The sequence below is a fragment of the Pelobates fuscus genome, chromosome 5, assembly GCF_036172605.1.
Source record: "Pelobates fuscus isolate aPelFus1 chromosome 5, aPelFus1.pri, whole genome shotgun sequence".
Taxonomy (NCBI): domain Eukaryota; kingdom Metazoa; phylum Chordata; class Amphibia; order Anura; family Pelobatidae; genus Pelobates; species Pelobates fuscus.
In genome coordinates, this window is record NC_086321.1 from 255095245 (window position 1) to 255107874 (window position 12630).

The window sequence follows — 12630 nt, forward strand, 5'->3', positions numbered from 1 at the left end:
GGAGTGATGTCATATTCTGGTTCCTGGCATTGCAGCAGGGTGGGTGAGGTAGCAGAGCAAGAAGAGCAGGAAGATGACAGCTCTCTCTCTACCTGCCTCCATTGCTCACACTCACCGACCTACCTAAGACATCACACATCATACATTATGAAGCCGAGAAATGAAAATGGAAACATTAGTAATATAATGTAATATAATTATATATCTCTGTTAGATTTTCTGAACATTAAAATATAGAAAAGTTTAAGGGTTCAAAAACAGAAACTAGTGGACTGTGGGTGTCAGCATCAGGAAAAGATAGTAATCAGAGGGGGAAAAAAATAGGGCGCAATAAGTAGGTAACGTTATACTCTTTTTTTTATTTTTTTAAATGTATTGTCCAGCAAGAGAAGAGTAAATCAAGATGCTAAGGTCAGATTTAGGGTGGGTACAGATTTCCCATATTTGAATCTATTAGCAAAACAGAATTGGATAAAAGACAAAGTGACACGTGTTTATAGATAGATGTAAAAATCATAATAATAATAATAATATATAGAAAACACTTAAAAAAATACAAAAAACTCCACAAACTATTGTCCACCTACCTGAAGCTCCCATTCCTAACTGGCTGCATATCTGACCTGGCTCACTAAAGTAGAGCAATCCAATGTGTTTCACTATTCAGCTCTACAAAGTACGGAATGATTTGTGTGTATTCACTTAACTCAATATATAGTGTTTTCACCTGCAGGGTTATCCCAAAACAGGCTGATTTTAGCACCATTTAATTGTCAGCCTCGAGTCTCCTGCAACTCTGCAACAGGAGGTGTTATTTCACTCTCAATAATAAAATTTGTAACAATGAGAGAACTACGACACCTCCAATTGCAGGTTTCTCCAATGAATCCTATCAGTCCTCTCAGTTATGTAATGACAAATTGTATAAATATGGAATGATTTAATACACAAAATGCAGATGTTTAAATAGCAAACAAATATAGGGTGTAAGGTGTCATAAAATTTACCCTCGGGCCCCTGGTCTTTATGCGACCTAGCAATGACCAAGAACACCAGAGACAGTAGACAATTTTTATTCTGTACTGCCACTTGCAGAAGAAATCAGTAAACTTTGCCATTTGGAATAGAAAATGCCTTAATCTTTAGCATACCTTTTCTTATCACAATATACTATAAACATGTTACATTTAAACTTTGCACAAATACAGGAAATAGACTATGCTCTACTTCCTGCAATGAATACATTGAACATCGCAGCTTAAGCCTTATTACTGACCACAGCCATGCACAGCATGACCAATCGTACTACAACATGTCTATTGTATGCTTGTAGACAGGATGGTCTTTCATAATTAGATGCAAAGGACTAATTGATAGACAAATCTAAATTGACAATTTCTATAGAAATCTTATTTTTTTCATCTAATTAAACAACTGAATTTAATCAGACAAAACAAAGGCTTCTTTATTTTATATTTAAACATATAAGCTTTAGACTATATTTTGGATTTAATAAAGTGAGAGCAAATGAGGGTAACAAAGTACATAGATGTATGGCTATAGCTGTATGCTGTATATTGGTTCAATTGACTGCAATAGGAGGGAGTTTGAGACTGTATTAGTTTACCATGTAGACTTTAGTAGCCTCTGTTGGACTTCCTCAACAAGGCTTTTAGTGTAGTCTCTGAGTAAAGTCTACAAATAAAAAAAATTATATGTCTTGTTATTACAACCTATTTTCTTTCCTTGAAACAAGGAATAAATTGTGTTTAAAATGGCATAGTAAACAACTTCTATCTAGTGTATTTTAGGGATGTGCATGGGCCAAAAATTTGGTCCGGTTTGGAAATTTGGGTAAGTAAAAAAATGTGTCTGCTTCGGCAATTCGGACCAATGGCATTCGACTTGGATCGGAACTTCGGAACTGCCGAACGTCGTTACTTCGGACTTTCTGAACATCATCACTTCGGAACTGCAGAACGTCGTCACTTCAGGCATTTGTAAGCATCCGAATGTCCGAGTGGCATGAAATTCGTACGAATGTACATTCGCAACTAAACAAATTGCACATGTCTATTGCTCATTTAATTGGACAGGGAATAGTGAAACCGGATTGGGCAAGCAAGCATTACATTGCACAAAAATAATTATCCTATTAGTCAAGATGCCTGTCATCATTCACATAATTTTCCCTCCCTCTCACATGTTTTGTCACTTTTCAGAAATCTAAATCACTTCGACGCTTCGGAGCGTTAGCACTTCCGAACTTTGGCACTTTGGAACCTCAGAACTTCAGCGTTTCAGGACTTCGGCACTTCGTATATTCATAAGCATCCGAATGGCATGAAATTCATACGAATGTACATTCGTAATGAAATGAATTGCACATATCTAGTGTATTGAACTAAATGAGACTCAACTTAATGGTAACTTTTTTAATATATAATTTTCATTGAATTCTTCAAGAATGACAAGAATACACAGCCCGAACAGTATTGGTTGTACAGTTGAGAATATCTTATGTAGTACAAAGACCAATACTATGCTCGTAGTTATACCATACAATGCTAGATAGGGAAACGAAGAGAGAGGGGTAACTAATTTTTCTTACTGTCTTACTGCTAGGGGATGATTTAGTCAACTGTTAAAAGTCGCAAAACTAGTAAAAACATGAAATGAAGCCATTGTGCCAGTCAATGATTTGGTTATCTTGAAATTTAGGAATTTATTTTTCACCTAGTTAAGAGCATTTTTCATTAAAACATAGTATTTTATGATATGTACATCCAGTATATCCACACACGTATATATGTAACTGACTGTAAAGTGGTCCTATGTTTTCGGGAGTATTAATATTTAAATTAAAAAGCAATGAAGAACATAGGGGCCTTTGTTTAGCTATAGTCGTAAAATTCAGGATGCTAAGCCCCAGATTACATATCCACTCCTTGCTAATGTGTGTTATATAGGAAAATAGCTCCTGAGCTCTGCAGTAGCTTGCCACATGTACTTTATTTGAAATATAATAGAATTTATATTAACTAGTCCTATATGGCCATCAGACCCTATTGAAAGGAAAATTTATTTGCTAGCATTAAGATTTCAATTTCAGAGCTGTAAGCTCTTACCTAGACAGAGTAGGGAATTCTGCAGATCAAAGCCGAACATTGTGCACATTAATCACCGCGCAGGGATACAGCGCAATGCTGCACATTAAAATAGTCATTCTAGTTTCAACCTTGAAACATTGTGGTTTTAGTGCTGAGAACTCTAAAACCATTCATTTCAATGGCTTTCTAAAAAGCTTAAAGGACCACTGTCAGATGCTCTAGCATTAAATCCTGTGCATATTGTTTCTGAATGATCTTTGGTTGGGAATATGTATTTACCTGACTGAAAATCACACTGCCTTCCATGTTTCTGAGTACAATGACTGATAAATCGGTGTGATCTTCATTTGTGTAGTCAGTGTACAAAGGGAAAACCTGACATTACACATTTAATAGAATATTCACTTCTAGTATAGCCATATATATCCATAATTAATAGTTCTTCACCAATCAAGAATCTGCCCCTTTCTACACAGAAGTGAATTGCTGTCAAATATATATTTGTAAAATGTAGGCCACATGAATAAAGTTGAAATAAAAGATGCAAATTTAAACTTAGCTGTTTAACTTGTACTTTTGTGTCGACCAGTTTAATTTATTTTGAATACTTTGGTTGAATAGATGAGCAGTGTCCATGAATACGAAAACCTGTCTACCATGTATTTTTAGTATTAATGGATTATGATGCAACTCAAGGAATAAAAAGTAGTGAAGAACCAATGAAGCCAGAGCCACGGTATATGTGGGTTCAATATAGCAAATGGTGCTCCATTAGTAAGTCACAGGAAGATTTCTGAGTCTAGGTACAGATGTATTCATATTGGAGAGGTTAGGAGCAGTGGTATCTATCGTCAAAGGGCAGGGGAGGGCATAATCCAGATATGAAGAAACAAGAACAGCTAGATACCCTGACCAAAAAGTCAACGACGATTAAAACTTAACTTATTAAATAATTTAAAAGACATTTTAGATAATCAAAAGAATTCCAATTGGTAAGTATAAACTTAGGTAGCATAGCAAATAGACCGAAAATAAAAGTGATATTAAACTGGGGTGCTCCATTGGTAAGTCACAGGAAGATTTCTGAGTCTAGGTACAGATGTAACAAAAATATAATATGCCCGAATCCCACCTCTTTCCATGTTTCTGCTAACAACACACAGACATGGTTAATGAGATTAGACACTTTAATCCTTATATGATTTTTACTAAAGTACAAATTTATATTCCAGTGAATTGTTTTTAAAGGACACAAATAATATAAATGTAAAGGACATTCAGGATACTGTCTTACAAATAAAGATTAAGAACCGATACACCTATTTTTTTTTTAAGATATTGGATTTTTTTTCTTCCCATGGCTTTAGACGGTACTATTCTGTGGTTTAGACATTAACCCAAACATGTAATAACAAGCACTGGAAGGACGGGACCATTTGGCCAAATTACTTACGAAGGTTCCTGAGATACAGCAGTTGCTTCTTCAAGTTCTTGAGCTTGCTTATACCAAGGCAATTTGGCTTCAACTGGTAGTTTTTCTGAAATCAGCACATAAATGTATATTAATTGTAGACATGGATTTTACCAAGCTGTATTATTTCTTAAGACATTGCTTGCAAGTCAAATGAAGATAGAGATCATTTTCTGTTCTCAGTCCCAAAATATAAATGCACTTTGTATTGATATGGAATTTTCAACCCAATCATAATCTCGGACATCTTAAACTCGTTATGTTGTGCTTACCCTAAAAAATCTCAGGTATTAAAAGCTCAACTTGATAAACTGAATTCTGTGAATTTAGTATATAGGCTTTGAATCTTATTGTATAAGCTTTCTGAGTGATTTCATATTTTTGGATAATCTTTTTAAATGATTTATTATAATGAAAAATATTTTAATGAAGGAATATTTTATATTATGATATTATATATATATATATATACATTTGATATTTTAATCTGTTGAATTATAATTTTAAAGCTTTATTAAAAAAATATTAAATCATTTGGAAAGCTTATCCAACAATATTAAATCAAGGTCATAGTTGGGGCTTTTTTAAAGACAAAAGACCCAAATAATTGTATATGATAAATCCATTTGTTGGATAATGCTCATTAGACTCATACACCAGGATCTTATCTTTTCTTCCGTGTAATGTGGTGATGTGACAGCTATATTATAGTTTTGTTACATTTCAAATGTAGCCTACTTTATTAGCCAACAACTGCCTAAATGTACTAATGATTCCATAATGTTAGAAAAATGTCCAAATGATTTATATACAGAAATTCCTATAGCCTTTAAAGGTGACTTATGTAGATAAATCATATGAAAAGTTTTTTTAAAGTATTACATTATTTGTAAAGTGTATTAAATTAAGGCCAATGCACCCCAATTTTATTTTTCACAAATTATTATATAGTTAGACATGGGCTTTGATTTAATTAATTATTTTAAATGATTAAACACTATTAGAAAAGTTTGCAACTAATGTATCTACAAACATTCCTATTAACTTTTTGTTTTTCTAACAGTATTTAATCATTTGAAAAGCTTATTAAATCACAGCCAAGGTTATGACAATAACAATATTTATATTAATAATTAAATGCCAGCGAACTGTCCATTAGCCGGCTGTTAATGGTGGGAGTCAAGGTTTCTCGCTGTACTGAACTCCCAATTATTATTGTTAAGCCAGGCATCCTTAGGGGAGAGGATATATAAGAACCAAAGGCAAGTGTGTTCTTAATGTGTCAACTATATTTCTCATTGCACAACTAAGGGGATGCAGTAATAATAGTGGGGTAAATGTAATGGGTGGGCTACCCACCAGTTTTAAAATCAAACCTCCAATCAATGGGCATGGATGTGCTGATTGGGGGAACAGAAAAGGTACCTACCTATTGATTAACTACCTCTCAAGAGATCAGGGATGTAGCAGATTATGAGTTGCATGCTGCTTAATCATTTATTTGTTAAACCTAACCCACATCCCATCAGGTAGGAGGTAGGAGAGGATTTCACATTTATAGGTGGTCAACTATTGAAACCGCCCGCAAAATAGTATGTGTTAAAGATTTATTGCAATTGCGATATACCTTATCTCTAGTATTTGAGTAGCATAGTATATTACATTTTACATGCAGAGTTTTAGATGTTAATTACATATTCAATGTATGCTGTATACCAATTTCCAGATGGCAACAGAATAATACAAATCGTATGACTTTGGCAGTTTTATCACATCAGAATGTGATAAACGCTAACTGATGATAACATTATGAATGAGAATGGCTTGCTCAACTAAGAAAAATAACAGATACAATAATTCAGTACAAACCTGTAAATAATGTTATAAATCTAACATGCCACAAAACCTGACACCTATGCAAATTACAGAAGCAATGCTATATATAAAAAAATCACATCTATAAAGGCCTAAATACTTTTTAATTAATTTGGAATGTTACAAAGGATAAGTAAAAATGTAACAAAATTACACAATGGCATTTCCATGGCATTAAGATTTTTTATTTTTTTTAAGCAAAAGCAAAACCCACTACCATTTTCAGTATAAAAAAAAAACCATCTGACTGATACTTTTCAATTTGCACTGATTAATGCCGTATATAAAAGATGGAAACTGAATGTAATACGTGACATGGGGTTTAAAGCAGCTCCAGATATAATGGCAAACAGTGATTACATTACATCTGGCTGGCTTCATGTGATGAAAAGTTAGTCTAATTTCCTCTCATGTAAACTGCTCCTTCAATCGACATATCAAGTTAAGTACAGGTAATTTCCCATCGAGCATGAGAAGCAGATATTAAAGGAATAAAAAGTTACTTAGAAGTCAGAAGCGGCTTTGCAATGGGACTACAGGAGACCACTAAAAAACTACATCATGCCTACTGTTTTTTTGGAGGACCAAAGCTATACCGAGGTAATATAATACAAAAGATGGAGTCTGTAAAGATAATTAAGTGCTGATCGCTAAAACATCATAGTAATAGAAGAGGGCTGTTCTCCAATCACAGCTGGCACCGTGCATGTTACTCGCAGGCCTCTTAGCTGTCTTATTGCGACTTTTGGAAGAATTCCCCAGAACCAGTCTTATCAGTTCATCGACTGTGCTGAGCTTGAAAAATGAGTTACATATTTTGTTTAGTTATCATTGATGGAAAACAGGACACAAAATGTCAAACACCCTGTCTTTTTCTTCAATTCATTTAAATTTTGTTTTAATTAGCCAACGATACATTTTTTTTTTTTTTTTTAAAGCAAAGTATTGATGTCCACGTATGGAAATCATTAGCTGTAAGGATGACTGACTCTTCTGGAGCGGTATATTTGCAGTTTCTATAATGTGCACACATATGGATAAGCACTTTTTTGTTTTTACCCTCAAGACTAGGAGTGATTTGCCTTTTTGTCAGGACTTACATTGCATATGAAGAATATAATATTATAATATATATGCTATTTCATATATATCAATTAATAATAATACAAATTATTGTTGAAAATATAGGCAACATTTTATTAAGGTGTAGTAGGCACTTGCCTAGAGACAACTGATTTAAGGCCATTGTGAGGGACATGTAGGTATGATTAAATACAGTATTCGCTCAACCAAAGATGTATTCAGTCTTTCCTACAGTGCACCAAAATATTTTTTTCAAGTTTTATATGAATGGCATACAGGGCCGGCCTTAGGGGTGTGCGAGCTGTGCGGCCGCACAGGGCGCCATGGAGCAGGGGGCGCCGTGCGGCCGCACAGCCGGCCGGGATTTAAACAAAAAAAAAAAAAAAAGTTTTTTTTTTTTTTCAAATGTGCAGCGGGGGCGGAGCTTACAGTGCGGCGGGGGCGGAGCTAAAAGCGCCGGAAAACTGCTGCAGGGGAAGCAGGAAGGAGTCCCTGCTTCCCCACCAAACAGTCACCAGGAGCTGCACTGCCTCAACAATGAACTCCACAGGTAACTGTGTGATTGTCAGGTGAGTGTGACTCTCTGCCTGTGTGTATTACTGTCTGTGTGTGTATGACTGTCTGCCCGTGTGTGTCTGTGTGTATGACTGTCTGCCTCTGTGTGTCTGTGTGTATGACTGTCTGCCTGTGTGTGTGTGTGTGTGTGTGTATGACTGTCTGCCTGTGTGTGTCTGTGTGTGTGTGTATGACTGTCTGCCTGTGTGTGTCTGTGTGTGTGTGTGTATGACTGTCTGCCTCTGTGTGTGTCTGTGTGTATGACTGTGTGTGTCTGTGTGTATTACTGTCTGCCTCTGTGTGTGTGTGTCTGTGTGTATTACTGTCTGCCTCTGTGTGTGTGATTGTGTGTATGACTGCTTCTGTGTGTATGACTGCTTCTGTGTGTATGACTGCTTCTATGTGTATGACTGCCTCTGTGTGTATGGCTGTCTGCCTATGTGTGTATGGCTGTCTGCCTGTGTGTGTCTGTGTGTATGACTGTCTGCGTGTTTGTCTGTGTGTATGACTGTCTGCGTGTGTGTGTGTGTGTGTGTGTATGACTGTCTGCCTCTGTGTGTGTGTATTACTGTCTGTGTCTGTGTGTATGACTGACTGTCTGCCTGTGTGTGTGTGTGAGACTGTCTGCCTTTGTGTGTCTGTGTGTGTGTATGACTGTCTTCCTGTGTGTGTGTATGGCCGTCTGACTCTGTGTGTGTGTGTGTGTCACATACAACCAATACACGCATATCACACACTGTTAATACACCCATTACAAATATCACACATAGCATACATATCACACACCGTCATCACACCTATTATCACATACACAGACAACACAAACATTACAGCATACATGGATGAGGGGGGGGGGGGGGGGGGCGCTGTGAAGATTTTTCGCACAGGGCGTCTAAATGCCTAAGGCCGGCCCTGATGGCATATAGATGATACCAGTAGTATTTTTGTCTGATATATATTTTAGGAATGTAATTCCTTATGTTCTACATGTTTAGTTTTCCCCTTGCAGAATACCCATTATTAACTGCTTAACTGGAATCAAACGAACAATCGATTGGGGTTACTGTTGTCCCTTTAATTCAAAGACAATGCAGACAGTTTGTGCATTAGTGCATTAGTGAGAAGCAAGATAAAGGGTTTTATTTGTTATTCTAAATCAGTGGTGATATTCAAAATGACATTGTTTGTATAATCATATTATACCAAGTTTACATAAAAAAAGAGCTCTATCACTTTGCAAGGAAATGCTGAATTGCAAGAGTTACCTTCCGTTTTTAATTTAGGGGAAGAATCTGGGACTTTAGTTCCCTGCTGTACAGTTGTTGGGCACTAAAACACAACTTACACCTGTGCTCATGCCTTGCAATTTCAGACATACCTTACCACTTATACATTGGTTTCTACTGCTCAAATTGGATATGTTTTATTTATTTGTTTATTTATTCCAATCAAGCAATATTTTATTTCAAAATTAGAGGCGTTAAAGGGGAAAGAGACAATAATGAAAGGGAAAGAAAACAAATGACTCATGCGTTGAGGCATGGACTCCCCAAGATCTCTGAATGTGTCCTGTGGTAACTGGCACCAAAAAATTAGCAGCAGATCCTTAAAAGTGACACTATAGTCACCAGAACAACTACAGCTTATTGAATTTGTTCTGGTGAGTAGAATCATTACCTTCAGGCTTTTTGCTGTAAACACTGTCTTTTCAGAGAAAATGCAGTGTTTACATTACAGCCTAGTGATAACTACACTGGCCACTCCTCAGATGGCTGTTAGAGATCCTTACTGGGTCATGGCTGCCTAAAATGCATCCAAACATTCAGTGTCTTCTCCCTCTGCATGCAGACACTGAACTTTCCTCATAAAGATTAATTGATTCAATTCATCTCTATGAGGAGATGCTGTGTTTGAATTGTGCTGGCTCTGCCCCTAATCTGCCTTTTTGTCAGTCTCAGCCAATCCTATGGGAAGCATTGTGATTGGATCAGGCTACCATTTTTGATGATGTCAGCAGGCAGTGGGCAGGTCAAAAGGAAACAGGGACAAAGTAAGCAGCTCCAGACTTGAATACAGGTAAGATTTTACTATATTTAGGGAGGCATGAGGGGACCAGGATGGCTAGACGGTGGTTTTAAACCTATAGGGTCAGGAATACATGTTTGTGTTCCCTATCCTATAGTGCTCCTTTAAGTCCTGCAAGTCTGGAAGTGGGGCCTCCATGTATCGGATTTGGTGTTCCAGCACATCCCACAGATACTCAGTCGGCTTAAAATCTGTGGAATTTGATGGCCAAGGTAAGACCTTGAACTCTTTGTCATGGCCCTCAAATCATTCCTGAACTTTTTTTGCTGTGTGGCAGGGTGCATTATTCTGCTGAAAGAGGCCACTGCTATCACACAATTGCCATGAAGGGGTGTATATGGTCTGCAACAATCTTTGGGTAGGTGGTAGGTGTCAAAGTAACATCACCATAAATGTCAGGACCCAATTTCTACAGTGCTCTTCTCTGTGATCAGATCAGGAGGGCTAGACTTCATTCCCCCCGTGTATCATGAGCCTTGGGTGCCCATGACCTTGACACAAAGTTGTCCTTCCTTGCACCACTTTTGGTAGTCAAAGTCACTCAGATCTTTTTGCTTGCTCATTTTTCCTGCTTCAAATACATGAAATTCAAGAACTGACTGTTCACTTGCTGCCTAATATATTTTACCCCTTGACAGGGGCCATTTCAATGATATAATCAATGTTATTCACTTCACCTGTCTGTATTTTTAATGTTGTGGCTGATCAGTGTATAGTGTATATTAACGCAAATATATTACAGTTGGGATGTCACAAATTGATCCTTACACTTGCAATACTTTGAAGGAATTAAATTCATACTAAAAACTAGTGGCTTTAAACTTATGGATAATATAATCTGGAAGCACAAGGCAGGAAAGAGATACCTGTACTATTCTAAATCAATGCTGCTTTAATCAGTAGAGGAGGCTTTAATTCAATGTGTATGCACTCATCTGTCAATATATAACATATTTTGATTATCTTTTATTTTGACTTGTATCACTGCAAAAGTATGTTAGTATTTGGAAGTATTTTAAGGTTAAGTAAGACATTTCACATCCCATTCTATCTCATAGCAGACGTAGAAGATCTGCAAAGCTAAGAGAAGTGAATTCAATTGTAATAAGGCAGCAACAATTAATAGGAAAATAGCGTTTGCATTCAGAAGTAGCAAGCAGACAACAGATGTCATAGAACATACAGCTCGCAAGCCGTTTTCCTTAGGTATATACAATACTTCTCCTAGAAGGCAGACATCAAAATAATTGTAGATGACATAATGCATTTCAAAGAAACGTAACAATAATTATTCTAATAACTTCCTGAAATATTTCTATGACTATTTCTCTAAAAAAAAAAAATGAATTAGTAATGAAAATTAATGGAAGCATACGCACTAAGGAATTTGAGCAGAAAGAAAAATAAGTGTAGCGATTTAGCATATGGGAATTTGAACTTTAAATATCAAGGAAAAAAGGAAAATAGTGTATACATAACCAGACCCCAATATAAAAGGAAACCTTGAAAATGTGATGATTTGGTGTGACACAAGAAAAAGATTTCATACCTTTGATTTTTGTTATATTTAGTTTTCAGGCAAAGTTCTTTAGTACTTTATCAAAAACAAGCTCACAGGTGTCCACAGCACAGGGCAAGAGGAGGCAGCTGCCCTTTCCATGCAGAATCTGCCTTTCAATTGGGCCTAAGAGTGACTCTGCCTGTACATAGTACCTATACAAATTATGACTTTGACTCCCCTGCAAAATATTCTGCAGACACACCTGTACAAGTTTTTGCTATAAAGTGAACGTTTTAAACATTATCAAATTAAAACTTAAAGGGTTATTTCAAGCATAATGGCCATTAATTACATAGTTACATAGTTATGTAGCTGAAAAGAGACTTGCGTCCATCAAGTTCAGCCTTCCTCACATTTGTTTTTTTGCTGTTGATCCAAAAGAAGGCAAAACAACTCCAGTTTGAAGCATTTCCAATTTTGCAACAAACTAGGGGAAAAATTTTTCCTTCTCAGCACGGAGAGTTTCGGTATGAAAGACTCCACACACTTATTTAAACCCCTTTTTAAACCCATATGCTGCCAGTGGTGTAACTCCACCTCCAACAGCATCATTAGGATATCAGTACAACATGCTGTGACACACAGCCAATGGCAGCACATCCACCCCTCAGTCCTTTCTCCCTGAATTCTGTGTAAGTTCAACGGAGGAGGATTGGGCTGAAGGAGAACTTACATTTTAGCTTCCTGTAGAAGGGAGTGCAACAACTAGAGGCTGAAATAGACAATGGCTGATCAGTATGAAGCAGGAGGGACTAACAGACAATCAGGACCAGCTTTAGCCTACTCCTACATATCCAGCATGCTACTTCATTAGAGATGGTGCGACTAAGATGGGTTGAGGTGGGGCTGTTTGTTGGAAGTTATTATACCGGCTTAAGTACATCAAAAAA

General features: G+C 36.6%; 1 protein-coding gene across 2 annotated transcripts in view; it reads right to left on the minus strand.

Annotated features, from left to right (window-relative positions):
• ADAMTSL1 (ADAMTS like 1) overlaps positions 1–12630 on the minus strand; it is a 918974-nt gene that overhangs the window by 146005 nt on the left and 760339 nt on the right. For both annotated transcript variants that reach the window (XM_063455242.1, XM_063455243.1), the window contains one exon: positions 4564–4648. In XM_063455242.1, the coding sequence (XP_063311312.1) occupies positions 4564–4648 (85 nt within the window). The remainder of the gene's footprint in view (positions 1–4563; positions 4649–12630) is intronic.